Below are 23,248 nucleotides of genomic sequence, written 5' to 3' on the forward strand. Positions count from 1 at the left end.
AATTGTGGGAACCTATTTAGGTTCTCGCAAAAGGCTTTTGCGAGAAGCTTTGGTTCTCATCAAAATAAGGCTTTTGATTCTTGTAATATTGAGAAAAACAGGCAAGATCACCTTCCCCTCATGTACCTGGCCTTAATTTTTTTGCAGTTTTTCTGTCAGACAATGCATGTCGCTTTCACTACCCTTTCAATATAATACTCAAACAACTAGTTCTAAGCCTATGAGTTTCCATTCGTGATCGTACAATAAATTGGCAGCTAAAATGAAGAAAACTTTACCTTTTTTCCCAACATTTCAGAATTATATTTTTGGATTAATAAGATTATAAAATCATATTTCCGTTGCAAGTAAAGGAAGGTAAAATGTAACACAACATATGATCTGAGATTTGGAAGATTATGAGAACCAATTTTGGGAACCAATTTTGGTTCTCGTAGTTGTAACCCAGCGAGAACCTTCAGGAGAATCGGTTCTCAGGTTCTTGTCGGATTCCCTGTCAGTCACCAGAGGTATTTTCAGCAGTTGCAGGTGTTCAACTTATTTGTTTTACTATTTGAAGCAGTGGCAAGAAAGCACTTATGAATTGACCCGATTGTTATTCCTTTATATCTCTGCATACAGGTATTACTATCAACGAGGAATCCTTGCAAAAGTGGACGGACAGAGGCTTGTCTACAAATTTTGTGAAATCCCCAAGAACATCCGTGAAATTGATTGTAGCTGAGAACAGTGCAACATCTTAAATCCTCAAATAGACAATGTGTGTAGTACATCCATGCTCGATGAATGGATTTATTGTACGCCTGACTAGCCCATGAGTGCAATGCTGAAGACAAGGATATCAACCCCTGCCACTAGGAGCCACAACATGCTCATCTATCAGGGTTAAGTTCTTTAACCCCAATGCATCTGTACATTCATTGAATGACCTTTGAAAATTTGGGTACAAAAACTAATACTCTGTAACTTGAGGTCCAATTTTGCCCTATTATTGTTTCATTGAGGTTATTGAACTATGCCATTGGGATGATGCCACTGTGGTCCGTAGTGTGTAGTTCCAAAATGCTGCATCAAGTTTTCTAACCAATATTACCACTTGAGAAAATGTGTGTTTAGGAAAATACCCATTCTTAGTAAGGATGCCAATAATGGTTACTACAGTCAGTCTACTGTGAAGTACAAAGTACCAACACGGACACACAGATTGTGCCGACTTTGAAGGTACGCATACCTCAGCAGAGACGCAGCACTGCGCACTGTTTACGCGCTGTATATGTGCACGTTGTAACTTTGTACTTCAGAGTGGACAAACTGTATGGAACTGTTAGATGTGTCCTTCCTAGCAAACACAGAAAGGTTTTTCAGAAAACGTTAAAATATTGGGTTTATAAAGGCTATATAATTATGCTATAAAATATTTTAATAACATTCAAAAACATTGTCAACACTTGGTGCAAAAAACATACCATTGTTATTCAAGTGTAGACAAAATATTTTGCAGAACTGTTTGCCAAAATATATTTCACTGTAACATTTTGACAACATTTTCAAAATGTTATAGTAGTGTTTTTTCATATAAAACGTTTCCATGACCTTTATATAACCCAACATTTAAATGTTAATGTTGTTAAACGTTTTGACAAATACCAAAATGTATTTATAACATTTTAAAAGCATTTTGGTGTTTGCTGGGTTTTTTTCATTGATCAATATATTACATATTGAAGTCATTAGACACAAACAACTATAGTGTGAGTGAACCTTAAACGGTTATGTCATAAAATGCATTCGTAAGCTTCTTTGTATGTGCTTAAAGAGTGAAATAACCCTAGTACATTCCTTGTAAGAAAATAACTTGCAGAAGTTCTAAATTATTTTCTTGTACCCAGATGACGTGCCAGTGTAGCAATGCTGCTTAGAAAAAAAGCTAGAGTAGTACAGAATGTGTAGTTTGGGGTTGTTTTGGTGGAATATTGTAGAAATGTTAAAGCAAAGGAAGATATATTTTTATTTTATGTAAAAGATTTGAACCAAATTGCTTGTCTGAACTATTTCAAATCATTTTTATTTGAGTATAGTTTGTGCTTGTGCCACCATGGTATTATTATTAGTTATTAGGTGGAGCGGAGGCATGGGACAGGAGAGTATCGTGCAGGAAGTACTGGGTGAAGCCCAGGGCTTAAATCCAGTCATTTCTATACCATACCGATGCTGAACCTAATAATAAAAATTTATCATACTACTCATGCATTCTAAACATTTAATTAATTATGCTGTCAGACATTCTAATTATTGCAAAAAATGAAAAACGTTGCAAAATTTGGATGATCGTGTTGATAACCCATTCATATAATGGACGGTTCCAAATTTGCATTTATAGGCATAATACGCTGTCGCTGACCAGATGTAACGGAAGTACGCGCTTGCTGACTAGATATGAAAATATGTCTGGTTGGCGGTGTTCTTTGATGTTTCCCTTATGCTTATAATTATGTTCTTAGTGGTATGATAAAGGTTGTGATGTAACTAGGCTTATATGTTACTGCAAGATTTGATCAACAGCATCCTATAGGATAACTTACTGGATATCAAACCACACACCATTCAGTACTTGTAAGCAATTGTATTACCTCTTGAAAATTGTAATTGGCCACAGAAACCCAGTTACTTTTTCACAGTGGTCATTGACAGGTGTAAATGTTATTCTTGAAGACCTACAGAAAATGCTGTTATCTAAGAATGACGATCAAAATTTGTCGGTCGCAACACACAGTGGCGTATGTGTAGGGCAAAATATGTTTCTGAGAGAAACATGTTTGAAGGATGTGTTACTAATAACAGAGTCGATACTCCTGTTATCTCTCAGTAGCCTGTTTCCATTTGAAATTGAAGTTAAAGGTTCAAATGTTAAACTGCATCTTTAATAGTTTATTAGGATTAACTAATATAGGATATAGCTAGCTCTGAACCTTAAAACCTCTATGTGAAACTTTTGAAAAATCACTCTACGCCACTGTATCTTCTGACCAACAAATTATTCAAATAGAAGAGACCTTGAAGATTGATGTTGATAGATTATGTAATTAACTATGAGCCTGGTGGAGTACTCAATATGGCAAGGGTTTAACAATTTTTTTTTTTAATGTACATTTGTGTAAAATACAATTTCGGGTAATAGAACAATTTAGGTTTGTTCATGTTTTATAAAAGTTCTACAACTCCTTTGTATATTTTGTATATTGTATAAGAGTTAAACAAAAAAGTAAGAGATATATTATACGTTAAAACTGAATGAAGCACATGCTTAGATTACTACCTTAAAATAATAACAACTGGTATTATTTTATGGTGGTTGGTTAATTGCATCTTGGTAAAGGACAAAATGGTTCAGTTCTCCATTTAAGGTGTCTGGTACCTTGACTTTGACTGAACCGTAGAAGGCGACTTGATTGTGAACCAAATGGCTCAATAATTGTGTGATGTAATGATCAAGTCAATGTAGCAGGCAGCATTCGGCCTTTGCGCGGATCTGCCATCTTCCTACCAAAATGAGGTTCTCCCTGCAAACGCATGCATTTTTGTTTCGCAAGCTTTTCTAACAACGCGCTAGAAGGCCTTTGTAAAACATATGTGGTAATTAAAGCATGCGTATGACAGGAGTATGCACAGTGTGCACACACAACAAGTACTTTGTGGGTAAAACCTCGTTTTGAGATGACCGTGCAATCGGCGAATAGGCCTCTTCCTACACTACCAGATTCTTCTTGCTGTCGCCCCAGAGATACACTGCCATGGCCACGCAGCTAGTAGAATACCTGTGTGAGTACACACATCCTAATCACACATAAAGTACACACACTGGTGCTGCACTGGTGTGAGTAGCCACAAAGTAGTTGGGCAGTAGTTTTTCCTGCGGGGTCAGCAGGAATAGGAATCTGGTAATGTGCTAGTCGGGATTTTTTTCGTTAAAAGAAAATGATCCTAAATTGTCCCTTCAAGAAATGATGTTCTGGGTGATAAAAACGCTGAACTTATTGGTATCTGTAATGGTCAAGGCAATAGTGCTTGATAAAGGTAGCAGCACTATCCAACCGAACGAGTGGTGCTTTCTCTTCAGTTCCATTGATTTATTGCTGTTTTGTAAAAAAAAAAATTACTATATGGTGTGTTGTGGTGACCATCTATGCATAAAATAATATGCATTGATAATTGCTTGAAAGTTGTATAGCTAAACCAAATCAGTTTTCATATTGAATAATGAATATGGTTATTATTGATTGTTTTAGAAAGGCTGCCATTATGATACTGGGATTGTATTATTCCATAATGGGTTGTTCCATTTGAAATCCACACTACCCCTGTGGAAGATTTTAGAAATATCTTCCATAGGGGGAGTATGTTTTTTAAATGTAATTAGTCAGGGTTAATAATTTTGAAACCCATACTCCCCCCTGTATTATTGTTTTACCCATATCTTCCACAACTGGAGTGAGTATTTCAAATGGAAGTTACCGAATTGTCTATTTTATTCAAAACTCATACTCCCTCTGTAAAAGTCTTTAGTTAAATCTTCCACAGGGGTAGTGTGGATTTTAAATGGAATAGCCCATTTTGTCCTTGTGTTCCAAAGTATCTTCCCTCTCACTGTCAGCCATGCATTCTGTCCTATATACATGAGAGCTAGGCCTCCCATATTTCCTGAAATTAACGAAGAATGAATGCTTCTGCTAAAACAAAGGTGCTAATCACTGCTGAATTTTTTTTACAAATGTACCAAAAATGCTGAACAGGCTGGCGTGCAGCCGTCCTTCCAATGTAGTCTCCAAATTGATTACGATTTTGACCGTTTGAAGCCTGCGAGTAGAAATCCACTAGATTCCAAAATGGCTTCTTTGTCCAGAATGTTAATTAGCATGCCATTTTTGCACATTTTAATTTTTGTAAATTTATAAGCAAACAAAAATGCAAGTTGTTTGAATAGTGAGGTGCTGCTCTCCTTAAATCTGATAAAGGAGAGTGATTTTTAGCACTCCTTAGTTGACCATTCTATTTCTCCTTACATTCTATTGTAAATGCTTTGAAAAGCTCTCCTTGAAGGCAACAGAAGAGCTATTTAATGCTCTCCTGCAAATTCCAAAAGACAGTCCTGAGATATATAAATGATTCAATTGTGTGGTGGAAAATTCAAGTCTTGCCAATTGTTGAATGTTGTTCTAATCAATGAATGGGAAGTCTAATCTGTGAATGTGGGGGGGGGGTTAAAAGTTCTGAAATATTATTGTTATTAACCTTGAGATCTTAACCCCATTTCTGTGATTTAGATTTAGGTAATTGGTGCATAACCTTGCAATTTTAAATTGACAATGTTATAATGGGGTCTATCCAAACTCTCCTGGTCTATTGCATAGCGTAAATGTGATGCGATCAAGCAAAAGGAGTCAATTGTCCAGCTAAACTAGGAATTTGATGTTAAGTTCATCATATGTGCCATTTTCAGAGCTCTATGCTAATGAAAATGCCATCACAGTTGGACACAGAGTTATAGTCATTGTAGTGTTGCTCAGAATAATAAAACACATAGGAAGTTGATTAACATTATTAGCTGTATCTCAATATCAATATTAGAGACAAATGACTCATTTGGCTTGATCACAAATGTGTATAACATTGCTCTTTATCTCTTGCGATTTAATTGTTACTAATCATTAGAATGCGCCAGCCACCCCACAAACACTTGATACAGGGTTCACCAAGTTGGAAACAAAATATTCAAGCGTAAAATATGCTGCAAGTTTGTTGGCTGTGTAAATGTGTTTATTTTATAATGTACATAGAGATTCAGGGTTATGATTGTAGGCGAGCACAGGTGTGTGAAAATGGTAAATATGTCAGGTCCAGGAAACTACAGCAACAATTTTGTACTTGTTATGTGAAGAAAAGAATTCCCACATTGTCAAATCCTATATGTAGCATTAATTGAGGTAAAGATAATAATTATGGGTAGCAAATTTAGGATTTTGGATGAATTTAGAGACAGGTTACAAACTGCAAGAGCCAGGTAATATGCTGGCGTAGTGCACGTTCGATTATGACCATTGCTCGGGTCAACTGGCTCCCGCTTTCTTTGTTATGAACCACTGATCGAAATGATCACAGCACAAAGCTTATGGCATATCATTTATTCTGAACAGGTGTATGAGCCCAGGCTTGAACCAGTAACCAACGGTTACTAATGTGCAACTACGGCAGTGAATTCGTGCATCTGTAAAAACACTGAACTCAGCTTTGTGTGTGGGCCATAGTGTCTACATGGTTCAATGTTGCTTTTAAATGATTGAATTTATAAACTAGTTTTTATGTGCAGTCTTGTCTTCATTGTGAGGGAAATACACACACATACCTCATTTTCTACCATTTTTCAAAATGTATCCATGTAACAGCAAATTTGTATTTTACAGTCTAGTAGGATTTTGGTACAATCTCTTTTTTAAACAGATAATCTGTGATAGAACCCATACCATTTCTCTTGTGGGTCAGCTTTATTTGTCTCAATATTTGAACGAGAATGCCGCTAGGTCATGATCATCTCCAACCTGCCTTAATATTTGTGACTAAATTAAGGTGCCCCATATCAATTGATAATTTTAATTAATTTGTGTCACTCCAAGTGATATTAGAAAGATATAAGACTGTATTGAACATAAACAGTAAGAGTTATTAGTGAGCATCTCAAGAGTTTGCGACAATAAACTCTTTTGTGAGGAAATATGGCTCAGGTTAAGCTACTGATTGCCTAATACCCCCTCCAGGATGTAAGAAAATATGTAACAATTTGTGATGCAAGTGAAACACCTAACCCCATGAGAACGACCTTCCGATTGGCCAAAAAGAAATTTTCATTATCAATTGGACCAATCGGCAACATCGTTAGAATAATTTCACTGCGCAAAAAAATTGGGGTGAATTATTTGCAAAGCTCCATTCTGATTGGTGATTAAAGTGAAAATATAATGTAATTGACCAATCAGAACCAATGTTAGATCGGCAGGTAGTGCTCAGGGGGTTAAATGGGTTATTGATATTACTTGCAAGAGTTCTATTTTATGTAAGTGTGACATACATAATTTGTTTTATTTTGCTAAATATATGATTGATGTAAAGAAGCGGATTATTAGTTGACACAAGAGAATATATATTATTACGATTTAGAAAGAATGGTGCAAATATTCAAAGGAAAAATGTGAAGAAAGGTGGAAATACAAAAAAATTAGTCTAAAAGCTAGTGTTATTTTTTGTACTATTTATAGAATAAGGTGTATAAAATACTAGTAGTTTGATGGCGGTGCAAGGTTTAAAACATTAAGGTCTTTGTGTTAAAATCTGACACCTTTATTAGAACAAACAAGTAACTCATTTGGAAATGCGGATTTGTAGGAAGAGGGACATGCATGTACATATGCAACCAAGTATTGCATGGAGATGGTCTGGTTATTTTTATAGTACTTAATTACTCGCTGGAGGCTTTTTCATACATCCCTCCGTTCATAGTGTGTTGCTTTAAATATTTCATCCAAGCTTGTAATTCGTAGTTTTCATACTTCTCAGTTTGTACATTTTTTTGGGTACTGATGTTATTCATGTACATGGGGTGTATGATTGAAGTCGACTGCTCAGTGCCAGAAATGGGTAAGTTCAATGGCTGCCATGTGTAGATGAGTACAATATGCTATAGGGAAATTGCCAAATGTTCACAGGGCAGCTGTTGCACTTATTCACTTGTGGCACTGAGCAGTCAAAGTAGTCTTTATTATACATGTAGCATCATTGAATAGTTAACAGTATCAAGCTGACTAGTATGTTTAGCTATGTGCGTATTTGTCGTGCTTCCAATTCAAACCAACAAGACTGGAATACATTGAGATTTAATTCTAGAGTGTCCACAAAGTGTATCATTGCTGTAAATTTGTATTGAATATGCTTTATGAATATGGGCTGTAAAAGAGTTTTTATGTATAGATTATTTTTAGATTTTTTGCAGTTAGACAATTGACGGAGTTCTTGTGTATGACTTAGCTGATCCCCTCTCCTCTTCTATTCAAAGATCCCAATGAACAAGTGGTTATCCAGTTACATGAAATTATATGTATCAACTTGTGAAGGTCATACCAAATGACACTGGCTTTGCATCGTGGATTTATACAAAGCAAAGCAAACTTGAGAGTATTCACAACAAACTTTTCGTACAAAATAATTGAGAATATATTTTGTATTTGTTAGTAATGTACAGGGGTGTGAAATTTCAGCTTTTTTTATTGTTAAAATTTAAGCGTTTTCTTTTATTTTCAGCCCATATTTGGCGTTTTTACGCTGTTTTTCAGCTTTTTTTAGAAATTCTCAGCTTTTTTGGTCTGGGGCCTCTCACACCCCTGAATGTAGCTGTAGGGCCAAGAATCATTGTTAATATTATCTGTAATAGCTGCCCCATAGACATTTGGATAGTTTCTGCATTTTTATATTGTACACATTTAAGAGTATGACACCTGGCAGCTATTGCTGATAGAACTTTATTTTCCTGCATACATTGTATTTCATCATGAGGTTTTAGGGAAATAATGCCCTATCTGCAATAGCTGCCAAGTGCCATATTTTCAGATTGTGTACCATATAGAAATCAGAAATTGTCATGTCTATAGGGCAGCTATTGAAGGTAGGACCTTGTGACCCTAAACCTGTGACATGAATGTCATGATGATTGTGATGTATCAAAACACATCAAAGAATCCTTTATAGAAATGACAGTAATCCATGGGTCCTAGAAAAATTTGAAATTGGTCATTTGGTGGTAACATTTCCATTAGAACTTTCAAATTATTTTCACAAATTATTGGAAAATCAAAAATTAAAAACACAAAAAAATAACAACAGTGCATGCATCAATTAAGAATTGAGCAATATATACAAAATCAGACAACGGTAATAAAGAGGTTGCAAATAAGTTTCTAGAACTTTTTATGGTTTGAATAAAACCTTAGCTAATCAATTTGTAAAATGTCAAAAAACCCAACACACCTTAGTGACAATACCTCTGTAAATTAAAATTATGTACAGGGTGTAAATACCTACCAGGCAGAATTATTTTTTTGTCCTGTTTGTTTTTTTGCATATATGAATGTATATAATATGTGTATCTTGCATAATGCTGGTACGGCTATTATAAGTGTACATGTGCCAAAACCAGTGAGAATAAAATATCAGTACGCTTATGAGTTCCAAGATATGATTCGAAAACTTGCTGTGCATTTTGTAATTTTGCAGTCTCTGTCTTACCCTTAACTATCAGTGTCCCCCCCCCCCCGTTGAAAATATCTGGTATCGCAGGCCATGCATTTTGAACTCGCCACCCAAAAAAAAGGGGGCGATGTTGAGTATTTCCATATAGTGTTCCGCTCAATTCATGTTATCTCCACCAAATGCTACATCTTAAAAATACAAATGGCATTACTAGGCCTTTGATATACGCCTTTGATTGATTGATCGATTAATAGCCATTTCACATATTCCAAGTGTATGTGGAACGTCCAGATTTGAATAACATCGTACATTCGATAAATATCAGTATAGATTTATTCTATTCAGCAATATCAAGGACTACTATCAAACTTCTCACAGCAAATAGGTAGTTGGCTTAGTGGTAATGCATTGAGTTTCAGAACCGCGAGGTCCCAGGTTCGATTCCCAGCTGTGCCTACTTTTTTTCAAGGCTGGGAAAAATATTAATTTCTGAACTGCTAACTTATTTGGCGCGTGATCTGAGCTATTCCTTTTCTGATGGCTGTGTCTCTTGCAAGGCACACTCCCTCTGGAATCCAAACCAGGCTCCTGCCCATTACACTTCCCTTAAGCAAAGACGTGATGGAATTACAAGAGATTAAAAAAAAAGATCCTGTTTTTCCCAAATGGAACAGCTAAATCCTAATCGAAAAGAAAAAGCAAGGTACACCAAACACTTCCAATTCCAAGGCCTACTGAAGTGTTAAACCTGCAATAATAACAGGGATCAATGGGAATACAAAAGTGCACTGGAACAAGTGATGAAAAAATCACTGTGCACATAAGCTTCTAAACTCCTCAAAAAAGTTTGGAACTTTTAAAACGGCTGTTTGAAATCTATCTCCATATTGTTTCATATCAGTGAAAACATTGTTGTTTCCTGTCAATAATGGCACCTCATTTGTGACAATAACGTATGATCTCCAAGCTAGTAAAAGCCAAGTTTCGTCAGACCGGAGATGTTAAAGGCAGACCCAGAAGTGGCCGCCCAAGAAAAACAACGGTTGCAGAAGACCGGTACATCAGACTGGCAGCGTTTTGAAACCGTTTTTAATGAAACATTGTGATATTCCTTATTCATGTTTACTGATGCAAATGGCGCAGATTTGGTACCAGGCCCGTACGCAATAAAAAGTTCCAAAATTTTAAAATTTGCGAGCGTAGCGCAAAAAGCAAAAAAATCTGTTTTTTACGCTTTTTTGGACAAAAAAGATTCAAATTTTGGGTAAAAAGTCCACTTTTTCAAAATCAGCACCCCCAAATGAAATCCTGCATGCGTACCGTGGGCCTGTTTGGCACATTTTATTTGATGCCTCTTTGTCTTTCAAAGACAGTTAGGCCTACTCAACCATGGAACAAGTTATGGTCACAAATTTGGTGTCATATTTGGCAGGAAAGAACAATGTTTGTATTGATATGAAACCGTTTTGGAAAGTTTCCAAACTTTTTTTGAAGAGTTTAGATTATGAATAATAAATAAGTGGCGTATAAGTTGACTGTTACAGTCCCGGGGCAAAGGTTATAATAAGGGACGCACCAGTAGATATTATCGGGGGGGGGGGGCTAGGGAGGGTTTTTGGTTGTTGTTTTTTAACTATGCCCACCAGTGAGAAAAAAAAATTGCCCACTAGCGAGTCGAAAAAAATGCCTTACTGGTGCCTAAAAAAAACCTCCCTACGCAACTCTGTATTGAAAAAAGACAACATCGCCACTTCGCGGCGAAAAAAAAACCTTTGCCGCCAAAAATTTTGCCTGAAGGTCCGTTCATAGGGAGTTAAGGTCCGTTCATACTACCACCGCATTTGCGATGCGTTGCTTTACTGCAAACTACTACATTGCGATATCGCAATAAAGTTAAATACATTTTAACTTGGAAATGCGACGAGTTGCGTTGAGTTGCGGCAAAAAGTAATCGATATATCGGCATCGCAAACAACGCATCGCAAATGCGGTGGTAGTATGAACGGACCTTTAAGGTCCGTTCATACTACCACCGCATTTGCGATGCGTTGCTTTGCGGTGCGGTGCGTTGCCGCACTGCATCGTACTGCAAACTATTGCGTTGAGTTGCGGCAAAAAGTAATCGATATATCGGCATCGCAAAGCAATGCATCGCAAATGTGGTGGTAGTATGAACGGACCTTAACTCCTAGCCCCCCCCGATAATATCTGATGGTGCTTCCCTAAGCTATCGGTAAGCTATGCACGCGGGACTGCACGACATTTTTATTCACAACGTACACGGTAATTGCCCTGCTGGTTGGACTCTCTATAGCGTCTCTATATAGGCCTACAATACCGGGTGAGTGTCGCATTTCCTTAAAATGACAAAATCTTCAGGTACTGGAAGGAGGGGGAGTCATATGTCAATTGATCCAAAACAGGCATTCTAAGCGACCAGCTTTTTCAAGTTTTAATTGTTTATCATCCACCATGTACCAGTATAGGCCTACGTTCGATCGCATCATCGAGTAGGCCTACACTATAATACTGTTCACGTTGATACATTGACACCTTCAGAGTGTTTTTGAAAAAGTTGTGTCATGTAGTCAAAATTTTGTATTTTGACAGTGCCTGACAAGTGGCGTACATTTCTTTTTGACATTGTTTTGTGTGGGGGTTTTTTTGGGGGGTGGAAATATTTCTTGGAAGTATAGTGAATCCAGCACCTTGGATAAGTTAATAGTACAAATGTCCACGAAGCGCGCGAAAATTTTTCCCATATTGAAGCTAAACTGATGGTGAAATATGGTGCAAAATTGAATAAATGCGCGCGAAGTGCGCAAAGATTTGCAATTTGGGGGATAAAATGGCCAAATATGAGGTTAATTTGGTCATAAACCCACATACAGATACAGGCGTCAACATTGGGGGGATGATTGTATGGACCGCCCCTGCAAAACATTGTGGGATTTAGGGCCTACATCCACCCCACCCCCAATACGCCTTTGCTGACACAAGAAAGTGTCAGCAGCGCAAAATTTGGACAGTTTCCTTTGTCAAAAAATGGAACAATACGTAATTTTGACATCTCTCTTCCAGTCTAACTGTTAAAACAACGACACAACAATGTTCATTTCAGGATCTCTGCAAGGAATTAAATATGGCACCTAAGATAGTAGTCATCACTGGTTGTTCCTCTGGTATTGGTTTGGAAACTGCTGTGCACTTGGCAAAGGACAAAGAAAACCGCTTCAAAGTGTATGCAACAATGAGGAATCTGACCAAGAAAGATCAGCTAGAAACCGCTGCTGGATCTACGCTGTATAAAACTTTGTTTATTCGTGAGCTTGATGTCACCAAAGAGAATTCAATCGTGGAAGTTATTGATAAAATCAATAAAGAGGAAGGCAGGGTGGATGTTTTAGGTAAGAATCATCAATCTTGATGTGGTTTCAAACTGCTCAAAAGTTTCACTGATATCAGGGGCTGTCCAAAGATGAAAATGCAGCACTTTTTTTTTTTGGGATTAGAAAAATATTATCACATTTTGCCAAATGATACATAGCTAAATACTAATCCTTTAGTTAGTTACTATAGTAATATTACTTGCAATTAAAGTCAAAATTGAATTTTTTTGCAAATTTTGGAAATAAGGGCCAAAAACATGAGTTTTAAGGATTTATCTTTCGTATACAATCAATTAAGCCCAATGACTTATACTAAGACTTTTCCATTCCTTGTCTTTCATTGGAAATTTAAATTTCTTAACTCTTCCTTCTTTCACATCCTCATCCGGGATCCTCATATGTCTTTTCTTTGTCACTTTCGGTTTTATTTATTGTTCTTTGCTTCTTTCTTCGAACTACAAGTACATGTATATTATTTTTATTTTTACTTACTTGTTCCTGCTATTTCTTTTCTTTCTTGGTTTTGTATCTTTATTTGCCATTCTTGGGGTTTTTTTTCTGATGAAAGTGGTGAAAAATGTTTTGAGAAAGAAATGGAAAAGCGATTTGTTCCGGGTATACTTTATAGCTCTTTGGTCTTGTATCATTTGTTTTCTTTGGTCCAAACATTTTGCGTTTATATCTTTCGTTTTACAAACTGAACATTTATCATGAATCAGGGATTTCCTGATTCTGTTTCTATTTTCTTTGCATTAACGATTAAATATTCAACAATATGTTTTCTTTTCTTTCATGCTTGGACAGGCCCGTACGCAGGGGGGATGCGGGGTGCGACGCACACCCCCTCCCCCTTCCCCTTCATTCTCTCTCTAATTTTTATACAGTAAATAATGCAGGAATAACACAAGGAGGTGTGATGGAAAAAGTACCAATGGACCAAATAAGAGCGGTGTATGAGACCAATGTATTTGGTTTGATTCGATTAACTCAAGCAGTTATTCCTGGTATGAAATCTCGACGATCAGGACATATCATCAATGTTAGCAGTGCGGCAGGTCTTGTAGGTAGGCTACATAATGTTTCAGGCGACATCATGCAGTGGCGGCGCTAAGGGGGGTGGGGGTGGAAGGGGGGCATTTCCCCCAACCCATATTTTTCTTGCCCCACCCCCCGTTTTGAGGCAAAAAACCCAAATTTACGCTTTTTGCAGCAATTTTTCGCAAAATTTGTCTATTTTGCCTCCCCCGGTAATTTACTTTGCCCCCCCGAAAAAATTCCTGGTGCCGCCACTGGCAACATGAAGGACACTTTGGCCCCTATGGACTGTTATTAGCATCTTTTAGCTCAGATTAAGACCTCATTCGTTAAAATCGTTCAAAACAAAACAAAACAAAACAAAACAAGGAAGATGCAAATTCAAAAGCTGCAGTTTGCTCCATATTGCATATTGATTTGTAGGCTACACAAAGCGTTCTCGAACAAGACAACTAGCGCCAGTTTTCCATTCAATCATATCGAAAGGTTTGGCTACAAAACCATGAAAACGATTCTTTTATAAACGCATCTAGGCCTATAATACACAGTTTCTATCTCGATACACCTGAGTACACCGCGCCGTGGAGTTATTGCATTTAGCTCGAGAGCCGATAGGCTCGAGAGCTAAATGCCCGGGGCTAAATGCAATAACTTTATGGCAAGTGATATTATCTTGACGAATACATTTGCACGAGTACATTATGCGTCATATACTTTGAGTGTATTAAAACAATAGGCAATATTTATTGCTGCATTCATTGTAGTTTGAATATTAGGGAAAATATCTTAAATTTTAAACGATGAATAGAAACGGGCACTCGAAGTATATAGCATCATAAGAGCTGTGCGAGCTTCTAGACCATGTAGACCCCGGTTCTAGACTCAATCCGAGTTCGGTCGTTCAACATGATATGTCATTGGTATAGCTCCAGTTTGTGCGGGAGTCTGTGGTCTCACGGACTTGGCAAGCCCGAAAGTAGAGATAGTGTTTTTAAAAGTGCTGATATGATCATGAGGGAGCAAAACTTAGATTGCCTTGGACAACTAAGGTTAATTTTCAAGCTCATTTTTTTAGTTCTTGTATACACTTTTATCATGTTTATAGGTAATATGCCATTCACTGAAATTTACACATCAAGCAAGTTTGCAGTTGAAGGGTTCTCTGAATCTATTGCACCATTATTGAAGAAATTCAATATCAGGTAAATTTTGAATTGTATCAGACTTAAGGGCTCGGTCGCCCACCTTTGCACAGTATTTGTTGTGCGACCTGAGAGCACATCAGACACACCAAATTACATTCTGAATGCGAGGAATGTCCTGATGATATCAAATAATTTAGATGTTTGAAATTCGCGATACAAATTTTATGGCAAATTATTAAAGCGTTAGAAAGTGTATGTAGCTGGGATGAAAAGCCGACCATCATATGAACATTGTAACCTCTTGTATTAAAGATATACATGAAGTGGGGGTGCTTATGCCTATTTGTTCCAGGAAAATTGTGGGGGCGAATTAAAGACGCTAAACGCCCTATAGTTATAATAATGTTCTGCTTGGAGTGAAAGGCTGCTGAATTTGACTACTTTGATGGGCAATTTTTGAAGACTCCGTCTGACCATGAAAGAGATGCATCACAAAGTTGCTATTTGGCTCCGATGTAAATTATATAAACATGTTCAATTTGACGTAAGATTCAAATTTCTGGTGAACTGTCCATCATGTCCATCACGTTGTCGTCCAGCCATGGATGGGGCGCTATTTTGGGACCAGACGTTTGTGGGTCCAACTTTGGGGCTCTACCTATGATTTCCTTATTTGTTGGTTCCTAAGACTATAATTGCTCAGAAATGTACATATGTGCCTAAATATCACATACTTGTAATTAGAGCATACCGTGACCCTCCCATTTTGAAAATATGTGACCTTGAAAATTGGAAAAAGTACTGCCGTGTGGCACAAATGTGGATTTTCAGGCACATACATGTATTTATACCCCCCCGGGGGCACTCAACTTTGGAGGTGACGCGTATGTAGGGCTGTTAAGACCCCTTTTTCAGCATCGCTGTCACCCAAAGACCCCATATTTTTTACGAACACATGCTCGCTCCGCGCTGTCACCCGAAGACCCCCTATTTTTCCATTTGATCTGTCACCCAAAGACCCTTACAAGTTCAATTTGAACAGCAACTTTCATTTATCACTGATTTTGTTACTTATTTTGAAAAAATAAAGAAATTTGAAGCCATTTAGAACTAGAAATTCGATTTTCGAGGTTTTTGTGACGCTGTTTTGGTTCTCACCCAAAGATTCCATTTAAAAAAGGTCATGTTCTCACCCAATGACCCCATATTTTTTACCGTGTTGCTCTCACCGAATGCCCCTTAGTGCGAAAGCGCCAGCCCTACACCTATATCCATTTCAAATTGAAGTGCCCCCCCCCGGGTATACCCCTAACATGCCTAAGTCAAAAACTACGCAATCAGTTTTCGATGGAAGATTCGAAAAATATGGGGAAAAGTTACCCAGAATACTAATTTTGAGCCTGGTACAATGTACCTGCTTGCATTCAGAAAATATATGAGTCTTCAAAAATGTCAAAAATCAGTGACGCGACGCACGACACCGAAAGAGGGGGGGGTCTTGACAAATCTTCAGAGGGCCATATCTTGAAAACGATTTGGAGTACAAGGCCAAACTAGTGTGTGTGTTCATTCTGGCCCTAAAACAAAATTTAGGGGAGTTTCATCAAAATCTGAGGGGGTTACCTGGCAACTTCCTTGAAAAGAGGGTCAGCGATGACTCTAAAGTGTATGTAGCTGGGAGGAAAAGCCGACCATCATTTGAAATCTTTGTCCTTTTGTATTGAAGATATACATTTTCCCCAAAAGCAACAAAAGACCTACACATTTTTGGTCTTTTTGGCAAAAAAAAATGCTTATCTTCAATACGAAAGGTCAAAATTTTCAAATGATGGACGGCTTTTCCTCCCAGCTACATACACTTTTTAAAAGTACATAGGCCTATCATTAGATTTATAATGTGTACTTCGAGGACTGTTAAAAAGGCCTATCACAAAATATTTTTAAAAAAATTTAAAAATAATTTGCCATAAAATTTGTATTAAATCGCGAATTTCAAAAATCAAAATGATTTGATATCAGAGGGACATTACTCATTATTTTAGTATGTAATTTTGTGTGTCGGATTTGCTCTCAGGTCCCACATGACATGCGAACACGTCGCTATAATCTGAGCCTAATTGTCATTTATTTTAGTGTGAGCGTGATCGAACCGGGGCCGGTTCATACTTCAGTCTCTGCTAACATGGCTCTCAACAAAACCGGTAGCTTCAGGTTTGAAGATCTGGATCCCGACGTGGACGAGTTAACCAAACAATATTTCAAGGCAACGTTTACCAATACTGAATTTATAAAACAAATGAAGTCAATAGTAAGTAGGCCTATATAAAGTCTTGAATTCGACGTCGGACGACCACGATGATGTTGTTGTTGTTGTTGTTGTTGTTGTTGTTGTTGTTGTTGTTGTTGTTGATGATGATATGATTATGATGATGGTGATGACGATGATGATGATGACGACGATGATGATGGTGATGATGATGATGATGATGGTAGGCCCTAATGATGATGATGATGATGATGATGATGATGATGATTAGGGATGATGATGATTAGGGAGGATGATGATGATGATGATGAAGATGTTGATGGTGGTGGTGATGGAGATGATGATGATGGTGATAATGATGGTGATGACTTATTGTAGATTTTCAAACAATTCAAGCAGATGCTCTATTTTTGCCAGTATAACATCATTTACTGTGACAGTACCAAATAGGCCTAGATGCCCTATTTATTAAAATAAAGCGGAAACACTGCATATGCACGGCTGCAAGCTCATACATTTGCTTTGATTTTTCAAATTTTAGATGCAAGCCGGAACGGAGATAGCGAACATCATCCAAGACGTCATCTTATCAGAAGAACCTCATCTCCGTTACCCCACCTCAGATGCCGTCAGGGAATTGGCAGCGATGAAATATACTGATCCTTCTGGAGATTCGATTGTTCAAAGTATTACTGCGCAACAACAATGGAAGGAGTGAACTGTTCTTGTCTTATAATAAAGCCAAAAAATGATTGTTTGCTTGGCCTCCACAACTTTTTCAGAATTGGGTCGGTCGGTCGGGATTATTTTTTTCTCTACTGTATACCACTTCATTCATGTTTTTAATACAGTTTAGAAGTGTGTAGAAACTGTAAAAAAACTGACTTTTCAGGATGTCAAAAATGTTGAAAGAACAACTTTTTCTGGAATTTCCAAAGTTAGGGTCGGTATTCATTTGTACAGTAAAAAACAAAAAAAACAAAAAAAAAACAGAAACAGATTTTCCAGATCGGTCGGTGGCATGGAGGACAAGCAAACAATCTTTTTTTTTTTTTGGGGTGGGGGCCTAATTGCGACAAGGCGACTTTATAGCATGTTCGTGCAGTGAGAATAAAAATCCGTGTAGTGAGAATGAAAAATCCGTGCTTAAAATATTTCTATACTAGTTTCAGCCCGACAAATAACCAAGAAATTAAAGAAGTTCCTCTATAAAGTAAGACTGATCGCAAACATTCATTTTGTGGGGGAAAGCTTCGGACAAAATTCGCAACAGGCGTGGGGCAGTGGACCCAGACGTCTTTACCGGACAAGTCAGGTCCATCTAAAGGATAAATTGACCAGAACTGCCCAGTGGCGTAGCTGCCGGGGGGTGGGGGGAAGGGGGGGGCAATTGCCCCCTGGCAAAAATTACCTATTTGGGCCCCCGCCCCCTAGCGCAAGGAAAAAAGAGAAAAAAGGAGAGGGAGAGGAAAAAAGAGAGGGAGAGGAGGGGAAAGAGAGGGGGAGAGGAGGGAAAAGAGATGGGGACTCCATACGATATGCAATACCACATACGATTATTATCAACAAGCCTGGCAAAAATTGTCTATTTGGGCCCCCGCCCCCCTAGTGCAGGGAAAAAAGAGAAAGGAGGGAGAGAGAGGGAAAAAGAGGGAAAGAGAAAGGGGGAATAGGCCTACGATATGTAGTGCCAAATACTCGACAATATAGGCCTACTTGACTTCTTGAAGACAAAAATATAGAGCAGTATATTGACTAAAACAAATAAACAACCGCCCCAAGTCGAAAAAGGTGGTCAAGAAGGCTGTGTCCGACATGTTTCTTGTATTGCATGTCCCAACCGAACATTTTCAGTATCGACACAAAATTGGCCGATTTGGTCATTTACCATTGAGCTATTTCAAACTTAGGGCCGGATTTACCATTAGACCAGATGGGTACGGGTCCAGGCCCCTAAAATAGCCTAAGGTATGTTCCCCAAAACACCATGTTTTGGACCGAAATATGGCAACATTGCAAAATTTTGCGCGCTTCGCACTGGCCTTTACGTAAAATTTACCTTCATTTTGGGCTAAAATTGTCTGAAATTGGACATTTTTAGCGCGCTTCGCGTGTACTTTAACCAGGAAATTAGCAAGAATTATGGCCAAAATTCATTTCTATTAAGACCAAATTAGTAATAAAAAGCTAATTTTTCTCGTGGAGCGCGCAATTTCTTTGAAAAGGTAATAGGCCTAACCCAGTTTACCATTTTCCCTCTTGGGCCACTGTATTGCCAAATTTAAACTTATTTCCTTTGTTTTTTATTTTCCTTTGATATATTTGAAAGTACTTTTCTCTGAAAGTACACTTTCTTTTCGATGGGGGTGCGTCGCACCACCCGCACCTACCTACCCCCATTTTTGTTTGGTGGATTTGGGCCCCCCCCCATACAGGCTTCCCCCCCCCCCCCCGGAAAAAATCCCAGGTACGCCACTGGAACTGCCCTGTGTATATTCGTTTTTAGACCGCTAAACAGCTCTAAACCCTCAATAATTTGGGGCAAAATAGTGTAATATAGCAAATTGCCCTGTATTAACGCAACATATCACCTTTATTTTGGGCTATGCGCTCCGTGCGCAATTGTCCTACATGTAGTAAAACGGGCCAAAGATTATGACCACCCACTGCCCACCAAAGATGGGCCACTGGGGACAACACACAGTGTCATCGCCCCGATATCTTCATGGCAGAAATCGTCATGGTAGGTTGAATCCACAGCCACGCATGGCCATTTTGTTCCGACTTGTTTAATAGTTTTGAGACGCATAATGGGCCGAGGGACATCCGACTAAGGCTACTGACAATAGCCTGGTAACTGACCTCTCTCTGTGTGAGTGAGCATGGTATACGCCATGAGGTCAACTGCTTTTAGACTGCGCTGCGCTATAGTTCGGCACATATAAATTCAGAATTTTTGTCAGTTTTTGAGCTCAATACGCACGGTTCTTTCTCAATACACAAGCTAACGACTATCATATCCTTTCAACACCTATGTTCAAGTGCAAGCAAAAAATATGGCTTCTTTAGAATAAAAAAATTACGGGAGATATTCATCTTTTTCTACCCCGGTATCCAAAGATTTATCGTCTGAATATCAAATCGTGCATAGCACATTCACGTGTATCGATCCTGGGTATTGATTTTAGTGTCGCTGCTGTACCAAGTAATTATTAACCAGGCGATGTCGGTGTGCAACTACTCCTCTTTTCGCCAAACGCCAAGTGTTTCTGAAATGCTGCTAAAATAAGAAAACTTTTAATGCTAATTTATTGCACATTCTAGGGAAGCGTGGTTACCTTTTTTAAATAGCCGAGTGAGAGGATTTTCAATGAAATATTTTTTGTGTCAAAATTGAAGCATCCAATATGTATAAAAGAATGTATGAATATTTACTGCACATCATATATAACGATTCGTGATACCCAATTGTGGCACATTTGATGTCGTTTAAGAGGCAGAGAATTTTATTTCAACTTGCCAAAATATATTTTTAATTAAGCGAGAATAAGGATAGAAAAACCTTCAATTCTATGTAAAAATTACATTAGAGCCCGCCAAAGATTACTGTTTCGTTTTTATGGTAATCTAATCTTATATTTTGTTTTATATAAATGATAAAAACATCGAACTTGTATACAAGAAAAATGGTAAAGGCTTCAATATTATACTGAGCCACATGTATATACGAGCACGTGCGAGTCAAAATCGATATAATGTATTGTCCATGTAGAGGCCCATTTATTGTCGGATTTCTGTATGTAGAACACGCAGTTAACAACAATTGAGCGCTATTAATACACATTAATGTTTTTAAGCAAATAAAATTCCAAAATATGGTACGTTTTCTGTCTTTGCTTGTCACGTGGTAAGCCTATGTTGAAGTTGCGATTATATGTTCAAAAAAGTTTCAAGATGGATACCAACAAGTCATGTGGCCGAGCGGTTTAAGGCGCTAGGCCCATTCAGAATTCACGATAGCGGTGCGGCGTGAGTTCGAGCCCCACCTCTGCCAAACTAAATTTCCTTTAAAAAAACAACAACATCATATTATGTTAGGGAAATGTGGCTGGGAGAATTTATGTATGACGAAGAGTGGTGTGGTGTTTACCGGTTATGGGAAGTAGGGACCTAAAAAGTAGGTAATTGCTTGGGTATAACAAAGTGAAGAAAATAAGTCAGTGGGTAAGAATTTTGAAAGAACCCGGTCATTTGGTACAACATCTTGAAAAAAAAGGGGTCATCAGGTAGAAAATTGCAACAAAAAAGTGGCGGTCAAAATTCTATATTGATTTCCTGATTTGACAAATGGACAATACAAATTTGCTGAAATGAGAGAATTAGAAAATGTCCGTATTATTTTATGGAATTTTAATGAGAACATTCTAGAAAAAAAGTAGTACCAGTAATTTAGGTAGCCAAACCTAAAAATAATAAACACCCCGTTAAAAGGGAGTGCCCAGGCCATATGAAAGTCACATCGGACTGCCCCCTCCCCTCCCGGCTTCCCCAACCTCTGCTCCACATGGAAGACTAAGCATATTAAAACACAGGTCTTCTGATCAGTCAAGGATATGGTGATGTGATAGACTGTCCCACAGTCTCGGTTCCGTCTCTGGGTAAATTAGAGCTAAAACCACCTTCTCCTTCACTCTATAGAATAATACCAACACACTATACTAAGCCCTAACTGCCAGCAACAAAGTTATAGTGCTCCTGGAGCACTTGTGTGTCGACGAGGCTCAACTTGTTTATTTTTTTTAAATAATAGCTCTCCTAATCCGAGACTGTTACATTTTGAATAGAAAAGTCCCTTCCAAATAATTATCAAGCTATGTAACGTGACTGTTGCGTCAATTATGATGGTGACATCGATGGTCAAAAAGGGGGTCTTAACAGCTCTACATACGCGTCACCTCCAAAGTGGGAGTGCCCCCCCACCGGATTTCAGCACATCACATCAAAACTCCCATTGGGCGCCCCATTCCTTTTTTAAAGGATTTTTTTAAAAAGTTGAGTGCCCTCTCGACCATGTCGAAAAATACGAAGCTATGGATTTTAACATCAGTTTGGTTCTGTAGTGCCCAGTGCGTTGAAAGTATAGGGGGCCTATATTGGAGGTCAAATTCAAGCCATACAACTAGCTCGTTCACGTAGCGTTTTCGTTGTCCCACTGGCCTACATACAATAACGTAGATTGCCTGGCGATCGGAGTGTTATCGTCAGAGCACCTCGGACTACCATACAACCTGCAGGTGCAAGATACGTACAGGTATGGAAGTGCAGCAATGATTTAAATAGCGTGCACAATATTTTGTTATTCACAACGTACTTGCATGCCCTTTGGGTTTATTTTTTAAAGCAATCTGTGTTGTTCAAAACGGATACCATTGGATACCGGCGGAAGAAGACTTGAGCTCTAGCTTCTGTATATAAATACGGGTGAGTGTCAAATTTGTAGTCCTCTGACAAAATTTCCACATTTTAAGCCTGAAATATGTATATATCAATGTATTTCTGCATGGCTGAAACATAATGCAGAAATAGTAGGGCCTATGGCAAATCAACGACACACAAACAGTATCTGTATTTTGTCTTGTTGAAGTATGCCAGGCAAGTTTTAAATATTAAACCACATGCGGAACTCGGTATCCGTCTTCATTAACAGCTTCATTGATAGTCAGTCATTTTAGAACCCCGGATTTTTTTTAAAATCGCAAATATAAACACTAGCTAGTGGCAAATGGTGGTCATAGACCATAGACCACAAACCTAACTGGGCGTGTTGGTGTTGTGGAGGTATCTGACCCCTACAAATGTTCCACCGAGTTTAAGTCCTGTAGGCCTACTCCTTACAGATGTCCAGAAAATGCAATTCTAAGATTTGACCCCAGGTGACCTTACCCCTGAATGAATGTTGCAAATTGTTCCCCTGGTCACAAGGTTTGTTGTCACCGAGTTTGAGCCTCGTACCACTTACAGATGTCCAGATAATGCAATTCTAAGATTTGACCCCAACCCGTGAGTTGACCCCTGCAAACTGTTCAAAACTGTTTCCCTGTTCATGAGGTTTGTTGTCACCG

General features: G+C 38.2%; 3 protein-coding genes across 5 annotated transcripts in view; all 3 read left to right on the forward strand.

The window, feature by feature from the left end:
- LOC140160685 (ETS-related transcription factor Elf-1-like) overlaps window positions 1–3,662 on the forward strand; it is a 75,620-nt gene extending 71,958 nt beyond the window's left edge. For all 3 annotated transcript variants that reach the window (XM_072183970.1, XM_072183971.1, XM_072183972.1), the window contains one exon: window positions 622–3,662. In XM_072183970.1, the coding sequence (XP_072040071.1) occupies window positions 622–724 (103 nt within the window). In that variant the 3' untranslated portion in view covers window positions 725–3,662. The remainder of the gene's footprint in view (window positions 1–621) is intronic.
- A 7,866-nt stretch (window positions 3,663–11,528) lies between these two features.
- Window positions 11,529–18,130, forward strand: LOC140160686 (retinol dehydrogenase 8-like). Its single transcript, XM_072183974.1, has 6 exons — window positions 11,529–11,632; window positions 12,413–12,698; window positions 13,565–13,744; window positions 14,821–14,917; window positions 16,994–17,168; window positions 17,668–18,130. The coding sequence occupies exons 2-6, from the start codon at window positions 12,434–12,436 to the stop codon at window positions 17,842–17,844; spliced, it is 894 nt and encodes a 297-aa protein (XP_072040075.1). The 5' UTR covers window positions 11,529–11,632; window positions 12,413–12,433; the 3' UTR covers window positions 17,845–18,130.
- A 4,281-nt stretch (window positions 18,131–22,411) lies between these two features.
- LOC140159992 (retinol dehydrogenase 8-like) overlaps window positions 22,412–23,248 on the forward strand; it is a 29,406-nt gene continuing 28,569 nt past the window's right edge. Inside the window, exon 1 of the mRNA XM_072183258.1 lies at window positions 22,412–22,437. The gene's annotated coding sequence lies outside the window, so the exon portion shown is untranslated. The remainder of the gene's footprint in view (window positions 22,438–23,248) is intronic.

The sequence above is a fragment of the Amphiura filiformis genome, chromosome 9 (assembly GCF_039555335.1).
Source record: "Amphiura filiformis chromosome 9, Afil_fr2py, whole genome shotgun sequence".
Lineage (NCBI taxonomy): Eukaryota > Metazoa > Echinodermata > Ophiuroidea > Amphilepidida > Amphiuridae > Amphiura > Amphiura filiformis.